This window comes from Megalops cyprinoides, chromosome 10 (assembly GCF_013368585.1).
Source record: "Megalops cyprinoides isolate fMegCyp1 chromosome 10, fMegCyp1.pri, whole genome shotgun sequence".
Lineage (NCBI taxonomy): Eukaryota > Metazoa > Chordata > Actinopteri > Elopiformes > Megalopidae > Megalops > Megalops cyprinoides.
Genome location: NC_050592.1, coordinates 18,310,598 through 18,335,000, shown reverse-complemented (window position 1 = coordinate 18,335,000; position 24,403 = coordinate 18,310,598). Strand labels below are relative to the sequence as shown.

The following is a 24,403-nucleotide window of genomic DNA, read 5'->3' as shown; positions in this document are numbered from 1 at the left end:
ATTTTATTACATTTGTTAAATAAGTGCTTGCTTATGAAACCAGAACTATTCCAGGCAGCCTCACTTTTCACTTCTCACTCCTGTCTGCTTATGTGCATAATTAGTGATGTCACAATAGGGAATCACTTGCTTAGGGGAAGTAGCAAATGGGAGAGCACCATGGAAGGCAGCATCTGGCCCTTAGCATTGTAACCCTGCTCAGTCCAAACAAAGGCCGCCACATAGATTGACAGCAGGCATAGCCAGCTGAGGGAGAAAAGGCTGGAGGTATGATATGGAAAATAATGCCACTTGTCACATCAGGCATTCACTCTTAATATCCCTAAATTCTTTGGAGACCAGACCTGACACAAGGCTGATGTCATCAGTAAGATGCAACTTTTTCTATGTGATCAAGTGAGTGTTTGTGCTATCTTCCAAGAGCTTAAGAATCATCCACATCAAAACCTTAAGTTTGTTTGGCACCAAGATCTTTTTTGTTGTTTTTCATGGGAATATCAATATGGTTTCTTTTTCCTCTGAAGATATTTTTTTTACTCCAAACCACAAAAGGTGCATATGCATATGAACACATATGTATGATCTAACACACAATATACAATATACGTACAGCAAAAATTAAATACAAGTAAGAGCAGTCAGTGTTTTGTTTCTTTTTAAATTATACCATATATAAAGCTATATTTTCTAGCAACATATTGTACCATCAATATATTAAGGAACAAACAGACTAAACAGCAACATTAAGAAAAGAAGAATTAGAAATACAATCATGAACAACACAGCTCACCTGATGTATGCATGTTTATATGTATATAGTGTATATACGCATACAAAAATAGTAACTGGGCATCAGTACTAATATGAATAGCATTTTGTTTTCTCACAGATGAATCCTATTCATTTCCATTTTAGCATGAGGAGATAATTACTGATATTACTGAAAATAGAGTTTATTCCACAAAATTCTGAATTTTCTGGTAAGTAGGTTTTATGACATGATTGGGGGGGGGGGGGGTATAAAATGGGGGATAACAATCTGATATCTATTTTTCCTTTTCCATGTTGCCAAAATACATAAATTAACATACAGTACCAATATAATTTCACAATTTGACAACAAATATGGACAAATATAGGAAACAGAGAAGTTTAAGACATAGAGGTAAGTTTAGACATTAGAATCTCTCAACCATTCTAATTAGCACTGATTACTATTTAAAGAAAAAGTCACTTTGATCTGTAACTGAATGTTCTATCAATATTTTCCTAAGGTTCAAATAAGTTGTTAATTAAGGTTGATTAAGGGCAAATAATGTATCATGACTTTGATCCTGACTATTCTGAAATGGGTATGATCTTACCAAAGACATAATTTATATAACATATACAGTACACTTCACTATCTCAAAGGGAGATAGAGAGTAGACAATAAGAAGCATTTTAAATGATGATCTAAAGAAAGAATCTGCATCTACTACAACAGCTAAGAACCATCAAGTGTTTAAAAGCATAAGAAAAAAGCCAAAAAAAGCATTAAATTGTGTTTGCACTTCGATGTCTGTTCAACATTTCCTCAAATAAATACCTGAAAGAACGACTATTTGTGCATAAACACAAAAAAGCCAATATCAAAAAAGTGCAATCTTGACACAGCTAGCCTCCTCTGTCAAACCGCTTTTGTTTTTCTCTTTGTTGTTTTTACTTGGCATCGTGTTATTTGCAGCATCTTGCACGTACTTCTAATCGCCCACATGATAACACTTGAAAATTAATTCAGATGTTGCTTATTTTCATGGACCTAGTTGGTTCAATGAAAGCTTGGCAGTAAATGTGCTGTTTGGTAGGAATGTAGTGGCCGGTGGTGTCTTTGTCAGAGCAGATGTAAACAGTATTCCAGTTCTCACACATTAGAGAAACAGAGAGGCTCACAAAGTCTCACTCACCAAAAAAAAAAAAAAAATCAGTCGATTAGAGAAAATATGACATCCGGTCCTTTTTTGTGCTTTCATGGAGTTCTTAGAAAACTGTTATCAGGGTTGTTTTCTGTTTGTACTACTTTCCATCTACTCTCTGTCCCTCACATCTACTTCGGCGGCGATTTGACTTTCTTCTCGTACGACCCGGCATGTTTGTATCCTGAGACGTATCCCGACGTGTCCACAATCTCCACGCGCCCCGCCTTGCCCTTCCCTCGACCCGTCTCGTCGAAACGCTCCTTGTGGGAGCCGGTGAACTTGGTGGTGTCCGTCAGGCGTGACACAGTCGGAGATGCCACAGCTCTCTAGGGCAGGAGGAGAAAAGGGAAAAAAAAGGTTTACCATCAGGTCTACCTGCCCCTCCAGTGTAGAATAAATGCATGCTTTTAACATCTGTGCTGGTTTTTTTAAGTGCTCCTGCTTGCTTACCATGGCTTTAATCATGACTGAAGTTTTCTGGGGTAAGTATAAGCAGTCAGAAGAACAGAAGCTAGTATCTGCAGCTGGGAGTGTTGACATGACCTAAATTCAGCCTGTTACCACTACACTGCCCTCCCCTTTAACTAAGAACATCCCCATGCTCCAAACTCACATGAATGAATCCCACAATCAAGCACAAGGTGCTCTAGGTATTAGACCAAAAACCTTTATGCTGTTTATAGTAAATAAACTTGGCTATTGCAAAAACTACCCAGCTGTTCAGCATAAATAATAAACACAGGCATATATCACAGCCCGCATCACTAGCTCCACTGAAGGCAGTACCCAAAACCACTCCCTGCATGTAGTTTAGCATGTAGTCTAGTTACCCAACTTAATCAGGTAAATATGGTTTTGTATAAACTTAAAGCACATATTTCCTAGTAATTACCCTTCACACATTAAAAAAACAATAAAAACATGCAATATTATAGAGATCTCACCATATTTAACAATCTGTTATATCAGATTTTTATAATTTACATTATTTCCATTATTATTTTCTATTAAACAATGTAAACAGAAACTATTCCGTTCCTGTCAGTCTGAACATAGTGTTCTTCCAGTGAGAGAACCACCAAAGAGTCACATGAAATTGTGATACCACACTTTCACCACCAGAGAGAAGCAATGTTCTCATATGTACTCCTCTGGACTGTGTGATGTGTGGTCTCACTGTCATTTCTTCTACATGAAAGTTAGCATGGAACAACAGTTCTATGATGGCCCCAACTCATTAATGATAACCACAATTTGTTTATGGCAGTGGCAGTTGTTGCTTCCACACCAGAACCTCATTAGAATCTGGGGGCGGCTCCACTGGCTCATCCGCAAAGCCAATGAAAGGATTCCTACACTAAGCAACAAGATAGAAATTGCACCAATCAGGGCAATCACACAGAAGGCCAAAAACTGAATGCAACAGTTCAATGTGATTGTTGTTTTTTTGTGAAAATGATCACTTGTTAGTGTGAGCGGTATGTATGACAATGTATTCCCCTGCAGAGAATAACACAAGACTTTGAAATATATATTTGAAATGTCCCATTTAAGTTCAAAATAAGATGCTTACATCAATGTCTTAATAATATATATCATAATAATATATATATATATTAATGGGATATATATAATAATATCCCATTAATAATCACAGTTCATATAGGTATTTATTCAGCATTATTGCAAATGTGAATATGCATATTCTCACTCTGTTGAAGCTAGCAATCATACAAAGGGATAGAGGCATGGCAGCAGTAGTAGGGAAATGTCCATAGCTACATGTAGCAGTGTCTCTGGCAGGATTTTACCGTGACTCCGGATATGACTGGCGATTTCCCCTCCACCATCTTGAAGACCTCCTCGGCAGCCTCCTCTGCAGTCTTGTCCTTGAACCGCTTCCTGGCCAGCTCTGTTAGCGCCTCCTTGAACTGGTCATATGTGATGGTGCGACAAGACTTCTTCCTGTGGCACAACAACAACGTGTTAGTATCTTTTCTGAGACACACCAAAAATGGCAACATTTTCTTTGCCACGGTCACAGCACATCTTTCATGTGGAACTTGATCAGAACTTTTTTGGCTCGAAAATTAAATACAAATACCGCAAAATTCAAAAATAAGTCTTAAAGACTGGCAAAGAAAACAACATGAAAATCATGTTAGCCACCACTTGGGTTTGAAATTGTGTGTGATAATTGTTTTCCTTAAATGCAACTTGCTTCTTATTAGAAGTGTTTCCAGTGATTTTGCAAGCTAAACTGACCACAATGTAATCAAGTCTATGAGTGGTCAGACAAACAGGGCAGGTTTAATCACTTTTCTGCTGTGCTTTAATACACCCCATCTGCGCTCCAAAGACTGTGCTACTCTTCATCTTCTGCTTAGTCGGCAGAACTTTCTTGAAGTTAAAGTTACATTAAGCGTTTCCAGCTTTTTTCATTCACAATGGCATTCATTTCCACACTCATTTTAGCTACATTGAGTTTTATGTACATTTTATTAGTTTTTTTTTTTTACTGAGGCAATACAACAATGCCAAGCAGCACACAAATTTCTGAAAAGGCAACTCCAACTACAACCAGCCTTAACCAGTGACTTAATCACTGCTTTATTGTGGCATTGAGAGGAACAGCAGAGGTTTCATACTACGGTGTGTTCAACAGTTTGCTTCTTAATCACATCCTGCCTGTGCAAAATGCTCCATATTCAGCATACTGCCATTCTCTCAAACAGCTAAACCCTTTAAGCTCAGCCACACTCTCATCAGATATTTCTCACGTCAAGAGGACATAAATCTATTCAGTCTGACTGTGCAACACCTCATCTCCACATTTAAAAAATCGCATAGTAACACAAATACAAACAGTCATTGCCGTGGAGATAAATCACCTAAACAAAAGCCCACTGCGCCTGCCGTCTCCCTGGGTTACCTGATGTCATAGCAACACGCCATGGTAAACAGGCCTGTTTGGGTTTATTATTAATTTGACTTCTTCAATGACCGGTTTTGTTTGGGTGATCCCTCTGTGTTCAGGCCTTCAGAGCCTCATTCCTCTCGTTCTCTTCCACGCTGTGCAGTGTCAGATGTGAAATTCTAATACTTCCAGCTGGTGCGCTGAACATCAGGCCGACGTGTTTGTCTCTGCTGTAAACCTCCTTCCATAGATTGCCTTTTCAGGTGAATGCAGAGTGACCCCTAACATTTAGGACACAGTCACGAACAGTGAAATTTTAACAGTTCTAAAAAAAACATGCATCTTTAAAGACTCGTAGAATTTATTTGCTTGAGGTTCCATAAAAGAGGCGTATGGACCAGAGTAAAAAACTAATTCTTGTTTCAGCTAAATGAGAAATAAAGCATTGTGAGACAAAAGCATCTAAAATATTTGTCATACTGCCAAGAGCCATCACTGAGTGAGTGAAAGCATTGACTTTTTGAGGACTGTCTTTCTGATCCAGAAATAGACATCCAGTAAACTAGAGCGGCAGCTTGGCCAACTACATTCATTACCACCTGAGGAATGCTAGAGCTCACTGTAACTGTCGTGCTTCTGTGAATTACTATGTTATTGTCATTTAGCAGAAGCACTTATCCAGAACGACTTACATAGGTTAAAATTTTTACATATTATCCATTTATACAGCTGGATATTTCACTGAGGCAATTCTGGTTTAAGTATCTTGCCCAAGGGTACAGCAGCAGTGCCCCAGTGGAGAAGTGAACCAGCAACCTTTCAGTTACAATCTCTGCTCCTCACTGTGCTACACTGCCACTGTAATATCCTACTTTCTTTTCCCTGATTCCTTGTTGTCTTGAGTCTCACCTTCTCAAAGTCTCCTTATTTAAGGCAGCATTACTGGGAATTCCAGCTGCTTGTTCAGACAATTCAGAGCAGCTGCTGTGAAAATCGACTGATCATTGTATAATCCAGATGGGTTGACACTGGACACATCAAAGGACCAAAAGACTGCACACTTGTTACACTCGGTATGTAACATGAACTGACTACTGTTCACAACCTCTGCAGTCACTTAATATGGAGCTGGAGATGCAGGGTGGTGTGGCAGAGGAAGGCTTCATTAACCAAAAAATGGATGGGGCTGTCATGTGCTATCAGGAACTCACTCATTACAACCAATTACACTATTTTGGTATGGACAACAAAGTCTCTCGATTAGTTAGTGATTGACAGTGCATTGTTACTCCAGCATTCAAGGGATTCATAAGGCCTCACATTCCAATCACTAGTGTTGGATCAAATAATGGAATTGTTACATTGATTTTGTAATTAGATTAGATTGTTTACATATACTCAAGGGTAAAACTGAGTTCTCCACCTGGATTTCAAATCTGTAGGCATCTGGATTTAAGTCAGCTCCCCAAGGACTGCACCACATGGTCATCCACAAATATAACATGATTACGTGCATATGAATTAAATTAAACCACCCTCAACAGATTGTGGAGCTCATAACATTATGCCGGATAACTCCCATGCATTTCACTGTGTTATCATCTACACCGATTAATTAAAACTATATTAAAGCTTGTTATATCACAAAAAGCCTGAATGCACAGCACAGGACAAGTGCTTCAGGGGTAGGCCTCTCTTTCCAGATTGAATCAAGGGCTTATTTACTTCGGGGAGGAAATACTGAACGCTAAAATATTTAAAAAATACTAAAATAAAGAGACGTTGCTTTTAAGAATTCTAGTCTGGCGCTCAGTCTCTGATCTTACAGAGGCAGAAGATCTGCCGCACTGTAGCCCACTCGCTTGCTCATGCTCAGAGACAAAAACGGCTCCCCCGCAATAATTCTGCCTCTTTCCTGAGCCTGGCTCTGAAACATACACAGCACACACTTTGTTAGGATCCGCTGTCCTAGAACGCCGCAGTGCAAATCAAAGCAACAGTGCTGGGGTGTAAATCAAAGCAACGTGGAGCAGTAGGTCGCTGGGTTGGTGACTAGAGGCTATGGGTTCAAATTCTTGCTAGGGCACTAACCCTGAATAAATCACAAATGACATACTTCGTAATGAATACATTACCAAACATGCATTCAGTAAATGAAGACAGGGCAATATATAAAATGTACGCAGTGTAATTCCACAGTCTGTAAGTGGCTTTGGGTTTGGGTGTCTGCCAAATACATAAACAACAACAACAGACTGTGAGCCTGTAGGCACATTAAGGTCAGATAACCCCATTCCAAATATCACAAATGAACCATGTGACGGATGGCAACACGTCCCAAGTGATGCTGACACGGCTCTTATGCCACAGGATAATCTTCTCTCGGTTAAAAAAATTCACTAAGTCAATGGTGTCGTCCACCCCTGCTGTTGCCACGCAGCTTCCTCCCTGCCTCTGCATCCAATAGTCCAGCATTATTTGATGTCTGTCGCATCCCCTAGTGACTACTTCTCCACAACGGCTGAAATGTATTGAGTACTCACAGACCAAACTTCAGACCTGCCTCAATGTCAGAGTGCTGCAGTTCTGGTATGAACGCGTAATGTGATGATCACGGTTACCATAAACAAATTATCGCAGACGGACTTTAGCTTGGGAGAGAATTGTTAGACAGTTGGTGCCTTGCAGACAAGGCCTTCACGCCAGTGCTGAATCCTCCATTCACATAAAGGGATTATTCCAATTTAATTCATGCACAGGAGTTCATCAGAATAAAAAATTCACCCAAAACAAAGTGTCGCACACTCTGCTACGCTAGCAGGCCTAGTCCTTCCTCCCGCTCTGGGACTCACTGTTCTGATGCCGTCGCGCAGAATAATCTTTGTTTAAAGGGCTCATCCAGGGACAAAACAAATCGCTTCGCTTCACTTTGCTCCGCTTTGCCTCGCAGAGAGCTGCAAAGTGTGACCATGTGCAAAAACACTCCGGACTGAAACAAACATAGTTGGCTGCCCTTTTCACATTTGTTTTTTCTTAATGCACTCAATATAGTTCTATATCACCTGCACTTAAGGGTGCAGACAGATTATGCCCCCAAGCCCTGACCCTAGATCAGTCTTAGAGAGGCTGATGGTTGGGTAAGATGATCCTGTATTGATTAATAATGGGGGCAAAACACAGCTGGAGTACCTCTTATACAAAAGAAGGTAGCAATATTTTCCCATCACCAACAGCATTAATTTTCCAACAGAATCTAAAACTCATATGCTACTAATCACAGGTGGTCATTGTGAATTAGTATCAGTGCTGTCATAGAGCTCAACATCCACACAACGCATTGTGTCATAACAGCCTGATGATGTCACCTTGAGTCAGAGCCTGGAGCTCACTACACTGATCCCACTCCAGCCTCCGGGCTGGCCTCATACAGAGAGTAAAGTACAGGCAACAGAGTGTTCTATGTCATTCACTGCAATTTGCATAATGGCTGGTTTTAATGTCAGTATCCAACATGCTGGCTGCCTATAATGATTGTTCGTTTCTCTACCAGCAGTTTTGCTTCCCCATAGTCAAAGGGACAAAAGCGCTGACAGACAAAACATCCTCCTTTCTGTTCCGCAGTAAACAGAGGGGAAAGGCCGGCATACTTGACTTTGGTGAAGACAATGTCGACGTCGGTGAGGGTGATGGTCCGGCCGTCGATGACGCCGCAGTCCTTGCACAGCTTGGACCAGTTCTTCCCGTGCAACTCCTTGCCGGTGGCGCGCGTGTCCCCGTGGATGGCGAAGCGGCGGAAGGACTCCTCCAGCGCCGTCAGCTCCACGGGCGTGGCCGCCCCCGCGCCGCCCTCGCTGGTCCCGTTGGACTCGGAGGAGAGCCTCTTCAAGGCCCGGTCCTTGGAGTGCTCGCCGGGGGGCCGGAGGGGGGCTTGGTGGGGTGGGTGTTTGGCCACCTGGACTTTGAACTCCGCCATGTCGCTGGAGGATGGAAACAACCACAACAGTGCCGTGAGGCGGGGTGATGTCATACTGTGTAAACAGCACCCGGGGTTGGATGGTGTCATTCTAGAGCTCTGGACGGCACTGATTCCATGGGAGACAGAAAAGAGGAACAATGCCTGCTCTGCACCTGGCCATGATCTGTGTGAGGTCTTTTCATCTCTGTGTTCAGACAGAGTACATAATAAAAGTAAGTACACAATGGAATGAGGAGAGCTTGTAAAAGGAATAAGGAGAGTCCTACGCAAAACTAAACAGAAATGAGCACAGGCCGAGAGCAGATCCTGCCCTATGTGACCTACTACCTCAGGGTGATCCAGTTATGAAAGGCAGAAAGGGGGTAGGTGAATCTGATCTTGTGTGAGATCACAGGCCGAGATCAGAATCCAGCCCAGCTCAAAGAAAATCGGATCTTAAGATCCTATGCTAGAGGGTACGGCCATTAAGGAGAGTAAGTGCATCATGAAAGTTATACAGAACTATGGGAATTTCCACCGCTTTCACAAACACATCCAACTGCGATCCGGGCACAGGATTAATTATCTTGGAAGAGTCAGCCCCTGAAAGAGTCATCAGGGTTTACCCCAGAATCAGACTTTCCTGTAAAGAGTGTGTTTCCACCCCAGAAGCACACATATAGCAGGTTACCAAGACCCCCGGGGAATTCAGCTCCTGATTTCTGTAAGCCAATGAGAGGCCTTCAGCCAGTGTGCACCTCTCCCTGCATATGGTTGCTGTGACAGGGCTGGTGAGGTAAACTTTCTGGCACACACAGGCAGGGGTTATTAATAGTATTTTTATTTTTTGAAATTGCAGACAGGAAGAGAGGCAGAGAGACTGGCAGGATGCTGACTGAAAGACAGGCCGTCATTCTCCTTGGTCCTGCTTAATGTGTCTGGGTGTGTGTGTGTGTCTACATCTCTTTAGTCTGTAGGAAACAGCAGGTGCTGCAGTGATACCCTAAGAAGCACTGTGTTTTGCTTAAACTTTGCAGTGACCAAATTGGTCAGAAGTGCCATCCTCCCATCAACCCCCCCCTTTCCCCCCAAAAAATGTTGAATATTTATATTCAAATAAATAAAACCATATCTGGTACAGACCTCTATGAAAGTAGATATCCTTGGCTCCCAGTTCAATTGATAAAGAAGCAAATGCTAATCATGCCTTCAACACAAAATGGAAATGTTCTATTCATGTCTAACTAGCTCAGTTTTACCTCAGAGGCTGTGGCATTCTGCCTTGCTCTGGTTTCACTTCAGGAACGACATGGCTACGGATTCATGCGGTTCTGACAGTGCACGCCTGCAGCCTTCTCAGAGAACAGCACTATGTCCACTGCGGAAAGTAACATTCCCTGGAAACACAGCAGCCAGTGTGGCAATGTATGTCTGAGAGATCCACTACTTTTTGCTGTATTGTAATGTATATGATACTAATGTAAATGTACAGCAAAAAGCAAAAAACATATTTCCTTATGCACAGAAAAGATGAATTATTGGGCTATGTATTTTAATACATTAATTTATTTAAAAATATACTAATAACTGCAGATAAGGCATGAATTTCACATATTGCATGCCTTATCTGAACACCTCTGCTTTAATTGTGATCTGCAAAGTATGATTGTACTGTGAGGAAGGCAGACAGTGAGACAGACAGACTGCTCTCTGTTGGAACTGCCTGGGTTCTCACCACACAATCTAACGAAACACCAAATTAATTATTTTCTAATCAGACACTCTCATCCAGGTCAAAGCACACAGCTTCCCCTTCAACGTACAGTTACTGAATGTAAATCCACTTGTTTGTCACTGAAATTCAATACCCCTCTTTTCTATTTGGTTCTATCAATGTCTGTCGCTATACTTACTGTATGCACTTTTGTACGTCGCTTTGGGTAAAAGCTAAATAAATAAATAAATGCAAACGTAAATGTATTTTTTGTAGGCAGCGTGGAGCAGTAGGTTTTTCCTCCCTGTTTTTTGAGTACTTTTGTCAAGGGTCAACAGGATTGCCCTGTCTGGTAGTGTACTATACTGTACTTTTATATAGCACTACAGACATCATACTATTATAACTATTATATAGCAGTACAGACACTGTACTATTGTACAGCACCACAGACACTGTTCTACTATACAGCACCACAGACACTGTTCTACTGTGAAGCACTACAGACACTGCACTATTGCACAGCACTGCAGACACCATACTCACTTTGATCCTGCCGTGTCTGTCCGGCCGTCTGTTTGCTCCTCCTCGTTGCTTGCTGCAGGTGGTTCACGCCGTCTCTTCACGCTGCTGTTGTAAGTAGAAACATACCGCGATGAGCGTGTGTGGGTATGTGTGTACATATGTATAGGTGCGAGAGGAAGCAAGAGAGACAGCGAAAGTAGAGAGAGAGAGCAAATACGGGCTCCCTGATTTTTGACGAAGACTGAAAGCAAAGTGCAAACTATCCCTACTCTCACTTTTACTTAGCTTGTCCTATTCAACACATGCCCCGTGGCATCATAATATTTATGACTCACCTGCTGATACAGGTGCCTCTATCTACCTGGCACACGGCCCAAGCACTAAATCTGCAGTGGCCTGAACTTACTGCAGTTAACAGTCATGCCAGAATCATGCCAGTCATGTCAAACCACTGCGCCCACGAGAGCAAGGGCCTGCAAAGACAAAGGCATTGCTCTCAGAGTTACAAAAAGCCCTGCCTACAAAGTATACATTCACACACGTATAAATGAGCATTGGTAAGCAGAGTTTCTGCTACATGACCAAACACTGCACACACTGAAGAAGGCCTTTGTTTTAGCAACACACACTGCTGTTTATTGTCTTAGTTTTCACTGTACAATATTTGTAACAAGGTAACTCATGCAAAAACACTCACTAGCCACCAACATCTGTGAAAGCAGCAAATGCAAAGACTGCACAAAGATACGAAGGGCAGCGGCTAGCAGGAGGTTTTTCCGCTTTCTGTGTTTATTCTATTTCCGGCTTTCTCACGCTAACCAGCATTTCTGCCTTTGAATCTCATGGAGGCCTTGAAACATTGTTGTCTTTGTGTGACCTAAATAACAGCTGCAAAATCTGTCTCAGGCTCTTAATGGAAATACATACATGGACAACAGAGCTCAATCTGGCTCTGGTTATACATGGCTCTTATGCTCACAGCACCCCTCGAGACAGAATAAGACACTACAGTCCCCAGCCAAAGGAATCAAACAGGCACTTCTATCTCCTGGAAATGACGTCACCTGCCGTAGCAGACTCCCATGTGCACTACAGGGCTCCATTACAAATGCACTCGGATGATGACTCAGATTTGGCAAAATACAAGACTGGAAGTGGACATTTATGCCACCAGGCACATGGAAGGAGCCACCACACCAAAATATCACAGAGCCAATTTCTCTGTCATCACTGACTAAATAACCCAGTGACTAAATACATACTTAACATTGTTCAGATAATTTGTGTAGCTGGATATTTTCAGAAGCATGATGCTCAAGGGTGCAACAGCAATACTCCACCTGGGAGTCTAATCTGCAGCCTTCTTGCAGCAAGTCCAGTGCCTCAACCACTATTCCACACTAAGCTGCCATTGTGACTAGTTCTCCAAATGCCAGATGGCAAAAGAAATTCAAAATAAGGAAACAGTGTTTTACTCTCAAGAATCTTATTGGGTTGCAGCTTGGTACTGGGTGGTACAAATTCCAACAGCTGATTATGGAAGTGAGTTTAATCTAGTTTGACTGCATCACATTCTGGTACAGTAGCAGTGTCCTACCACCCATCAAAGAGACAAGAGCCAAAGAGAGTCCTCCCAAGATTCAACCACATCACACTCCACAGCACAAAAACAACCACTTGCATGCCACAAAACAACCTCAAGCATAACACACTATTTTAATGTACACAGGAAATGTACATCAATCCAACTGAGCTCACCTTTTAGTTGTCCCCATTCCAGACTGTGACTGTAAACTTACATGCTGGCCACTGCCATGGCAAAGCACACGACGGTGTAGTGCAGGTATAGTATCACATACAGCCTGCCAGTTAGCCAGCTGGCTGTCTATGAGCAGCTTCCCCTTGTGTCTGAGATCTCCTGTCGTGAAGATGCGTTGTAGCAACCAATAAGCCAGGAGGACAGAGGCCAAGGCCTACAATGGACTCTTCTAAGCTGGAGAAGCTCACACCTGAAATACTGCCTCTGAACTGCTGTCCCAACACCACAGTACAGCTATTCCTATTTCCATTTACTGTCTTTATTCCGGATTCGGTAAAGGCCGCCCACCCCCAGCTCTCTCCACTTGGGTGGAACCAGACGCGGCTGTGAGATTTTTTGTTCTCGGTGGTGGTGTTTTTTTTCGTTTGTTTTTGTGATTGAGGTCGAAACAGTTATCTCTGCAATTAATGTCAATATCCCCAAATAGAACAAACTCGAACTACACGTGCTCTCTAAATGAACATTTTTTTTTATTTTGCTTTCCATTCAAAAACAAACAAAAGATAATAAATCAGTGTCAATACACCCATTCAGGAGTGGGGACACTGGGAACCCATTGTGTGCTGAAGTGTCAGCTTTGTCTGGTGTCCCCCTGTCCCCCCTAACAACACAGTGTGACATCGCAGAGTGCCACTGGTGGCGTTACACATTCGAACATGATGAATTCATTCAACCGATGAATTCAAGACAACCGATTCCAAAACTAAAAATCATACACTGCCTACATAACACAGTTACATTCGAGACACGAATAAGACAAAGGATCAGGAAGTAGTTTATGTTTTCTAATAGGATGAGGCTAAAATTCAAACATTCACACTCTGACTTTCGGGAAATGGTGTTGTTTACAGTTGCAATCTTTTCGCAAACTGCAGTATGTCACCATAGGTGTACAATTTCACTGGAGGAGAAAATGTGGTAATAAAACAGGCATGTTTGTAGGCCACTACTTATCTCAGCAACTACCAAAGATTTTCACTGACAGTGAGCCCAACATTTCATGTGCCTGTTTATTTAACTGCTGATTTTACTGCTATCATGAAATCAACAATCGTTCCTCGAGCTGTAAACAGAACATTCCAGAGCAGACTGCTTTTTACCCCAACTTAGATATAATTGCTTTTACGACACCAGAAGCAGATTGAAAAATCCTGTACGGCTTGCCTAGTCTTATTTCAGCAGGAACTCTGTTGAGTCATTTTCTTCAGAAGGCTGTGAATTCACCAAAAATTCACAGGAAAAACCACAGTCAAGTACAGACAAACTTGGCTCTACTCAGTATTCTAGGGAGGTTTTGGAAAATGTTGTATTTATTTACTGTGACACCCTTGTCTCTTTGAAAGAGGGCTCTGTGGAATGCTTTGTACTATGGAGAGTATAAAACCTCTTTCTCACATCTGGGACAAAGGGCTCTTTTCATAGTCTTTGTCTTACAGTCTAATATGTCAAGCACCCTGGGTCCTCCACTCAAGCCACAGTGTTTGAGCTGTCTGTTACAGTTGTTATAGTGACAAAAATTCTGTTAGCATAGACTGTACCAAAACCTGGCCAATGCTGACCAAACGGCACACTCATCTTTCATGGATGCCAGGTATAGTCAAAGAATTTTTTTAAATAGCTTTCCTACCAACCACATGATTAGAAGTATTTTAATCAGACACAGAGTGGCATAAGAGTTGGTGAAAAGTGCTGAGGAGAGAAAAATAATTAGATAAATCAGCCCTTCTGCACGCTATGATATTCTGATGACACCTGCAAAACATACCCATTTAAACACTGCGTCTCATTGATGCAGTGATGTTTGATTACATTTGCCAGAGTAACAGCTTTAAGTTTTTTTGCCCAATCATCTGCCATCCAATACTCACAAATACATAATGTAGGAAAAACTGGAGATTATAATATTTAACATATTCTTAGGAATTATGTCATATCTAGCCATTTCTAACAATGCCCCCCAAAATATTGTATTCTTGACTATGTGCCCCTGTTGGAAATAATTTTATGAGCTCATAGTCAGTAACTTGCATAACCCTGCATAAACTATAAACATAAGGAATACAGTCTCCTCAGTCAATACATGCTATAATTCTAAAAATTGTGGAGAATAAACTTAGCTTCATTTAATACATTTTGGCAGGCTGCCAGAATTTGTGGTATGTGAGTGGTGGATTTGACATATGTGAAGTTTTTATTTTATTTTATTTATTTATTTTGAAGAAAGTTTGGTGCTACAGTTGTAAGTATAATCATTTATAGTACTAGAATAGTGCATGTGGCTAAAAGAGTCATTAAGTTCAATATAAATGGATTTCCAAAAAAAGATGAGCTTTGAATAAGCAATGTTAATTAAATAACACAGCCATATTAACTAAATTGTATTGCAGGTTAAATGCAAACATCACAGGCAAACACAATAGTCAAAACAGACACGGCATTAGAAGAAAAACGTGGTATCATGCAAAGCCATTTTGTTGTCCCATTTTGTAAATTTACAGAGAAATAGAAGCAATCCCCAGATCTCAAGAGACCACACTGAGTGGATGAGCGCATGCTTGCATGTTTTTGCCCAGAGGGCAGAAATGCACTGTGCAGTTCAGTGCTTAGACAATAATCGGCCTACTTTCAACTCATTTTATTTTTAGATGTGAAATATGCAATGACTAACATGTCCCTTAACATACATACGCACCAAGTGAAGCTCAGTGACATACAAACACAATAGTGATAATGAGCATTGTAGACATCGAGAAGCGAACGCCATGACAATCAGGGAGATGAATCCCGCCCCACGATGTGCCAGTCCCTGGGCATACAGAGTACCCATCTGTTCTCAGGTCTAACACAGTCCAGCCTGACGGCTCTGCCTGCCATCTTGTGCAGGAATGCCTCCCTGCCGCTGGGCCACAAATGGGCCAGTCTTTCAGCGGCGGATACTGCCCCCCCCCCGCTCGTTCTGTAGCGCTAATGACATCACCGCTCATGCCCCATTCCAGTCCCAGTGGGTTCAAGCCCCTGCTTTGTGTAACAGTCACTTGTGCATGTTAACCTCGCATCAGCACTTCACCCCAAACCATCTTTCAAGTCACACGTCTAAGGACATATTACATACTTACAATACTACATATTTCACACAAGCTCTTGACAATAATCATAAAAACAAACATTTATACATAGGTGACAATGAGGCATAGTAGTTATTAATGACCAAGCTGCAGGTTCAGTGTCCACATGTGGTACTGCTGTTGTACCCTTGAGCAACGATACTAGCCCTGAAATGCTTAGGTAAACATTCCCTGCCATATAAGTGGACGACATGTAAAAAACTGCAGGTTATGTAAGCAGCCCTGGCTAACGGCATCTGCTCAGCAAACAAGTAATGTAATATAATAAGATGAAGGAATGAGTGGGGAGCTATGCAGTGGGAGTGGAGAGGTTCACCGCAGCACACCAACTTTCACACATAGCACCTACTTTTGTCACAGTCACCCTGACAGACCCGCAGGCCTGGCCGTGTGCAAGCCGTGCCTGTCTGCGGTTTGCTCGGGGAAGGAGAGTTCACACACTGCTGAGAGAGGCGTGCTCAATTCATCCCTGAAAGGGCTCTGCCCCCTCTGCTCATATTATAGCACATTAGTTACGTGCTCAGCAGAGACCCTTAATCACGGAACCTTAAACGGCCAATGATTTACACATTAAATGTTTATATGGCTTTTACATATTAAAGTGAACTGAATTTCAAATTAAATGGTATTCAAATATTCTATGGCTCCTGTGAGTTAATATCTGAATGATTAAACCCTGTTTCTTCCCAATAGTGTTATGTGAAACTCCACTTCCTTCAGTGTGAATAATGACAAATTGCAAAGATATCGGAATTCATTCACACTTTCAGACAGGAAAATTAACCAATTAGCATTTGAATTCTGATCCAAGTTATCACTGGGTTATCTCATGTGGGAATGTTCAAATAATCAAATATTTGGTCACCCAAGTGGCTCAGCTGGCAAAGGGATTCATCTGAGTGCTGGGTGAGGCCTATTGCCCTGACATCACTAATCTGGGCTATTATGAGTCTGGGCTGTGTCATTAGCTGACCGTGAGTGAGAGTGTGCAGCGCTTAGTTTGAACACAGTACAGTTAGTTTACATTGGCCACAATTCCTCAGGTCACTCCTGTATTAGCATCTCCTAGCAACCTCCTAAGCTCTAATATGTTACTGGTTGTCAACAGTGACAGTTGTGCCACTCTTCCAATCATGACTAGCTGTGCTGTGTTATGTGGCTTGTAGTGAGAATAACAGTTGTCACGGAGGAGTATACCAGGGGAATTCATGTGCTGTGCTCTGCACTTCCTGTCCCAGGCATGGCCAGTTGGTAATTCAAAAGTTGCAGTGAAAATGAGTGAAGTAACTTAATATAATGTATGGAAGAAAATTAATTTTATTGCCTCGTTCAAGGGCTTAACAGTACTGTCAACTGCTGAGCCACACCCCTGAAGATCTCGTTTCTGCTTCAAGTACTGGAACATTTTTTTCCCTGGCTTATGCCACCATTCACAAGATTAAATCCCATCAAGTCCCATCTTCCAGGACCACTGGTGAAGCAGGCAGAGGGGGCCCCAGGTAAATTATGGTAAAAATGCTCATGCACACAGTTCAAGAGCAGTCCCCATGGAGATGAAACTGATCTACCAATATGTGAGCCTCTGTGGCCATGTCATTTTAGGAGATAAAAGCTTAAAGCACCCTTGAAAAGTGTTCCAAACCAGCTCAGGCTCACAGATCATCCTCATGTGCCCTCAAAATCTATACTGTGGCATTGCGCAAAAAAGCTGGCATGTTGTAAGGCTTTGTGGACATGCTAAAACTGCCAACATACTTCATGACAGTTGAAGTATGGCAGTTTATGTAGGATGTTGTATATTTTCCCCTAAAACAGTATAAAATTTGCAACTGGTTTGTCAGGAAATGGAACTCCTTCGTTTTCAGGCTTTGTGATATAAAATAAGTTGATGATGGTTTATCAGTAAAGAAATCTATTAATGTGCTGCCCTACTTAGCAATGCATCTACCTGTCTTCCAAAAAACTCCCTTTTATTTTCAGCTTACCATTTCAGTCAAACAGAAACCAGAGTCTTAATGTTAATGCAAATGCAATATTTAATGCAAATATTCCAGCGCTGAGCTGGTAGCTGGTAAGGTCACACGTGCATAGAACCTGTTTTTGTTGGCAGATTCTGGCATAGTTCAGTGATTTGTTTCAACATGAACATGATTTGACTAAATCTATCAATCGTACAATGTCTGTTTGTTTTCAAATCTAAGCACTACATGAAAAAAAATAACTTGAACATCATAATTATATGAGGTGGCAGTGTAGTGTGATGGAACCTGAAATGTATCTATTTATTTATTTTAATCTGTAAAGTCAAAGGAGAACTGTCTCAAAATAAGTGTAGGGAACTCAAGGTAAAGGAATGCATGGCCAATTAAATACAGGGGGAGAGAACAGATGTCCCGATTGATCAGGACACCAGAGTCAATACTCCTACTCTAAGTGCCACAGAATCTACAATATAATCTATATTTCAGTTTAACAACCCATTGGGATGCCAGCACCTCCTACTGCACAGGATCTCCATCACAGTGCTGGGGTATTGAATTTTTGGTCCCTTACTGGCTCATCAACTTCAGCTGAGCAACTGAGTTTTCCTATGAATTTGGAGCCATCAAACATTTTCTATGTATATAATACATTTTGGAATTTTGGCCTGCACTCTTAAAATTGTCTGTGACAAAACAAACAAACAAATTTTGCTTTGATGTAAAAATATATCATAATATCCTTGGCATTCCGACAGCTTCTCTTTAAAGCCATTGGTTATGATTCTACTGAATCTGCATTGCACTAGGAAGGCAGAGTAACCTTTCGGTTGTAGGTCAGGTAAAAGTCTCCCTTTCATATTATAATAATGGTAGACTAAATACACTAATTTACATACTGAGTTTAATCAGTGATGACAAGAGCCAGTGGCTTCTGCACCGACTCACCAAGAAATCTGGGGCAAATTCAGTGAGTAACTGCATTCTCTTCTCATGCGTATCTAATTTTATATGAACATATGGGAAAATATACTGAGGTTTTCTAAAATCAGAATTACTGTTACTCCCTGATTTTACCTCTCCCTTCTCTGGCTGTAAAGAGGTTTACCTTGAGAATAAAAGTAAATAATACCAAAGTAATTAAACATCATGCCTGGATACAGTGTCTGAAGAAATTGAAAATGTACAGAAATGAAATATAGTAACATTCCATATGGAGTGTTGCTGATTTGTTCCCCAGTACAAATATGTGTATACTATAGTGCTACTATAGGGCCTAATTCAAGGCCACTTTAAAGCTTTTAAGAATATATCCATAGGTATAACACAATGCACTGTGTCTGTAGAGCTTGCTTTTTATGAGCCTGCTGCAATTCATTCCTGATGAAAGGATCTTCATGCCTCTCTCTGTAAGGTGAGCCTATAGGTAGCTCACCTTACAGCCTACGGTAGGACTCCTCATCAGGACAATTATGTCAAAGTTGATTTGCGAATAAGTACCTTCCCGTTAGCCCATTTCTCTAGATTGTGAATAACACCAGATTGAATTCTGATGATATGTGTAGTACCTTAACATTACATTTTTTCAACCAGAAATGAAGCAGGCTTTCAAATATATAGGCCATACACTGCAAAATGAAACAGGTCATTCTGCATTTACTGCATTACTTAGTTGATAATTATTTCTTACAACAAATTTATCATCCTTGTTCTCAAAGAATCCTTGTACTTCCAGAATGTCAAGATGCAGGTAAAGACCGTGAGCCAGAAATCTTTTTTTACTACCAAATTTCTGGACCTGTGCTATGAAATGGTCATAGGTGCATCACCACATTTCCCCTAGGCAGTACTGATCACAATGTTCTGTTCATAGATCCAGTCAATACACCAGTGTTACAAAGGGAGAAGATGCAGGCAAGACTTTTATGGGTCTGCAGGGACAACTCAGCTCAAAGTTGGCAAGGTTATTTTTGACAGTAGGCACAGGCATATTTTAAGAAAAGTACGCACACCACAAATACAGAAGGAACTCACTGCTATCTTGAGAGGCCACCCTTCTCTTTGTGGGAGTGTTGTGATCACATATAAACTCATAGAGACACATCCCAACAGTAAGCCATAGGTATCAAAATTGCTGAATAAATCAGTGAACTGAAAGAAAATGTCATTTTGCCAAGGAGATGAAGCCAATAGGAAGGAGGCACAGACAGCAGTGAAGTGAGAAATTATAATAGTGACACATAAATACACAGAGGAAAATATGAGAGAGAAGACTTTGTACAGGAAGAACCTCTGGGGTAGCATCAAAACTAATGCAGCATTGCAGATATGAGCATGGGGAAAGGAGGACTGGGGTGGAAAATAAAGAGACGAAGGATCACACAAGAGTAAATGATGATGGAGACGGATGAAAATAGTGTCCTGAGGTCACCACAATTCACCAGTCAGGAAACATCAACTTTCTGACAACATTTTAACGCAGTGCAGAGCAGCTGAGTGGAATTTTCCATTACATCTTTTGAATGTGGCTGGGAGTACAACAGGTACTGAAACTGTGGAAGCGGTATGCAGTTGTACCTCAATCAGAGCTAGCCTAGATGATGTGTAGCCCAGTAAACCCTCACTTCATTGGTCAGAACGTAATTTGAGAAAATGATTACAATGCAAATGTTGCTGAAATTCTGGAAGCCAGACTATTGTCTTTTCAATTCTGTTGTCACAGCGAATAATCTACTGCACTGCACAAAATGGCACAGTACTAGAGAACAGAGTAAAAATAAAACAAAGGCCAGTGTCTTACCTCCTTTTCCCCAGCTCCACTATTCTCAATTCCCTGAACAATCTCACTGACACTATTCAGGTTCCAACTCTTGCAGATAACAACAAAACTCCACTCCTGCTAGTAACAATATGATGGGGGATTCTCTTTGATCACTTCGTACAAACAGAAAACTTCAGAGAGTGCAGGCAGATGCCAGGAGGGAGACTTACAGGCCTTGCTGTGCCCCATGGGAGGGAATGTCAGGGGAAACACTGCATTACTGTACTAGTGGGAAGATGTGTGGTGGCCTTATGTAAGCATGTAATGTAATGCAATTAAAAAATATATGTACTGTATCCAGTCCCGCAATGTGAATATTTTTATAATGTTTGTAAGTGACTTTTTGTCACTTTTGTTTAAATAAAAATAATTGCATTGCAATGGCTTAAACTGGTTGCAAGGCATCTTTCCACAGGGTGCCAAAATTATGTAATGGTTTGCCTTTTCATATGTGGACATCAAAGTTTGTAGTGTATTATTAGTGTATCCTAGTGTACACTCTTTGGACTTCCTGACATAGTTAGGCTGTAACCAAATTCCCCTCATTACTGGGGATTAACTTTTTTTTATTCATTAGTTATGCTCTTACAGCTAGTCACTTACCACATGTGGCCTGCCCCTTCCATTTTTAATTTTTTACCCTTTACAGATTCCTTTGGCCAGATGCCATCCATTCAAAGGACTTCAGCATAGAGGATCTAAATCCTACATCCTCTTCAACACCTACTGTACTCCAGATTTTAGTAAGAAACTGAAGCCCCAAACACAGGAACACAGAACCAATGTTCTTCACTTGTCTGCTTTTTTCTGCTTCAGCTACTAATACCCGATGATGCTAATTTCATGCATTTATTGGAATTTATCTTCTCATGTCATAATTACATAATAACATAATAATAAGTATAAGTATAAGTATAAATATAAGTTTAAGTATAAGTATAAGTATAAGTATAAGTACATGAAGCTGTGGAGTATATAAAAGTCACAACAAAATGTACTGAATTACAAATTAATCTCATTCTGTCGATGGCTAAATTTCACATCTGTGGTTGCAAGTTTAGTTATCAAAAACCCCACTGGACTGCTTTCTTGATTAGATGCATCTGTGCATAAGCCTTTTGGGACCTCCTGAAACAGAAGAGCTATGACCACACTTAAGCCAGCCTCCTGGTTCCATTTTTTCTTTGCTCTCCTCATGTCTTCATTTTACTGTCGTATTTTGTGGTGCTGTTAAAATTATAGTCTACTGAAAAGTTTGTTATTCTGGCATAATAATGAAGAGTAACAAAAAGGGAATGTACTAAATTACTGTAGCATGGGTTAAAGGTAACAGCTTTGGCCAACAACCGACCTCAAGCCATCAGCTGAAATGTACCAAGAACGGTATGCGTTGACCTGACTGGGCAAACTGCCTAAACAGATGAGGTGGGTGACAGAGCCAAAAACATGATCATCTAACAACCATCCACTGAATACAGATGTGCAGATATGTGACATAAAACATTTTTATGCACATACATACACCACCTTCAGCCATGTGCCACTGCAGATCAATAAGAAAGCCTTGATTTTTATCCTTTATGAACATCAACACACCTGCATTTGGAAGAGTCTCACAAATTTTTTAAAAAAATCAAGCAGGACAGACAACAATGGCGCACACTATGACACTACAGACAATCACCATGTCACCAATGGCCTTCCTAGACAGTGTCTGAGCTACGTACACTATCTGGTCCTTGGAAAGCCCTACAGTTGACTCCCAACTACCACAAGGGTTTCTGAATCCTACAGCTGTGCTCTGGGGAGATAGAGGTCCTCATGAACCCAAGCGCAGAGAGAGACAGACACACAATATATTGATTAGTGGTTTACACACAAAGGAGACTCCTCAAGGCTACACCAACATTTCACACCTGCAGCTCACTGTCTAGAAACAGTTGCAAACAATGCCTCTGTTCACTAAAATATATTTGTTGAGGTACTGACCACTGAGGTGGACGTACAGGGGACACATGGGTACTTCTGTATTACTGAATTCAGGGGAATCATCATACTGTCAGATGCTGTACCCACGCATGCATGCACACCCCATGCAAGTGAGATTACAATAAAATGAGTCATGGAGTAATATGTGCCCCCTGTTTCAAAGGAATCTCGCGCCTTGAAAACACAAAGGCATTCTGATATGCTCAATGAATGTTCTTCCGATAGCAGACCGAGACAAGTTACGTAAAACTGGCCTCTGCGATGTATCCGTCCTAACGCTGGGAAATTGTGCCCACGTGATCATTGTTATTGTCGAACGCATATATCGCCTGTAGCGGCAAGCGGTCCATCTACATACCCTGTTAGGCGCATTATTCTAGCTCGAGTGGGTGAAATGTTTTTACGTTTAGAATGACGCAAATCAGTGACAACAACGGGTAATATGATGAATTTCCATAAAGAGACCGAAAAAGAAAATAGAGTAGCCTACGTCTTGTGTTAAATAAAAAACGAAACCAAACACCGTCGAATTTCACAGCGAAACGCTGCTTCCTGATATTTAAGTGTCGTGTGAAAGTGGAGAGTATTGCCACATTAATCAACACAACCGCTGCATGCCTAAACACATCCACAAACAAAAACATTCACAGTGGGAAAAAACGCATGCAGTACACCAAGAAGTATCACCATAAGAAACATCAAACCCATTACGAAAAAAAAAATCTAATGGGAGAAAAATGTTTGATCACCTGGTCTTTTTATGCTGGCGTCTCTCCCACCTCACTGTCTTCTCAAATCAATCCAAAAGTAACATAAATATCACCGTTCAGCAGAAACGCGTCGTTCAGTCAAATCCCGCTGCTTGCGCTCGAGCATTTCGGTAGGTTGAAAACCCCTGGAAGATGCCCAAAGATATATAGCGCGCTGATTGGCTGCGGTCTTGTCAGTTGGGTCTGCAGCGACTACATGTTCTTGTACGCGGTGATGTCACGTTTGTGCAACGATGCGCGGCCAGACGAATATGTTTGTGTTTTATCCTTAAACGGGGTTGAAGAACGTGCTATCAGTGTCACTTTTTTTGTGGAATGTGCACTATGCATTTCAAGCCAGTACAGCAGAATATAGCACCCACTATGTTCTATTCAGAGAACATGTATAACTCGTAAGGGGCAAATTATTAATACGACTAATACGTGAATATATCAGCACCGTTATGCCTCTCAAGAATGGTTTAGATATAAACACTCACCTCGCTCTCTCTCTCTCTCTCTCTCTCTCTCTCTCTCTCTCTCTCTCTCTCTCTCTCTCTCTCTCCCCCTCCCTCCCTCTTTCGCTCGCTCTCTCAGCATGTCAACTTAATGTGTGCTGCAAAACGACATTAACTGTAAACTCTCTTCGTTTGCAATATGCATTTCACGCTTAAACTGTTACATATGATATTATAAATGCCAACCAGTAACACTTGATTTTCTTAGACGAACATTGCGTTGACCATAGCTCATAAACATTATTCATACCTTTCTTATGGAAATGAGTTTCTCTATATTTCATTTGTACATTTTCTGAGGAATACCAAACAAGATATTTATCACCTCCACAGG

The 24,403-nt window shown here is 41.2% G+C and overlaps 1 protein-coding gene across 3 annotated transcripts; it reads right to left on the bottom strand.

Annotated features, from left to right (window-relative positions):
• Nucleotides 1-1,560: 1,560 nt before the first annotated feature.
• LOC118785201 (tubulin polymerization-promoting protein) lies at nt 1,561-23,855 on the bottom strand. Of its 3 annotated transcripts, none has more exons than XM_036539780.1 (5): nt 23,552-23,855; nt 11,091-11,171; nt 8,523-8,852; nt 3,770-3,923; nt 1,561-2,284 (listed from the first exon to the last, which is right to left on the bottom strand). In XM_036539780.1, exons 3-5 carry the CDS (start codon nt 8,846-8,848, stop codon nt 2,087-2,089), a joined length of 678 nt encoding a protein of 225 aa, XP_036395673.1. In that variant the 5' UTR covers nt 8,849-8,852; nt 11,091-11,171; nt 23,552-23,855; the 3' UTR covers nt 1,561-2,086. The 3 variants fall into 3 exon arrangements, with proteins under 3 accessions (XP_036395673.1, XP_036395672.1, XP_036395671.1); XM_036539779.1 differs by having other exon boundaries at nt 11,091-11,174; nt 23,552-23,851; XM_036539778.1 differs by lacking the exon at nt 23,552-23,855 and adding an exon at nt 12,828-13,024 and having other exon boundaries at nt 11,091-11,174.
• Between the last annotated feature and the right edge of the window lie 548 nt (nt 23,856-24,403).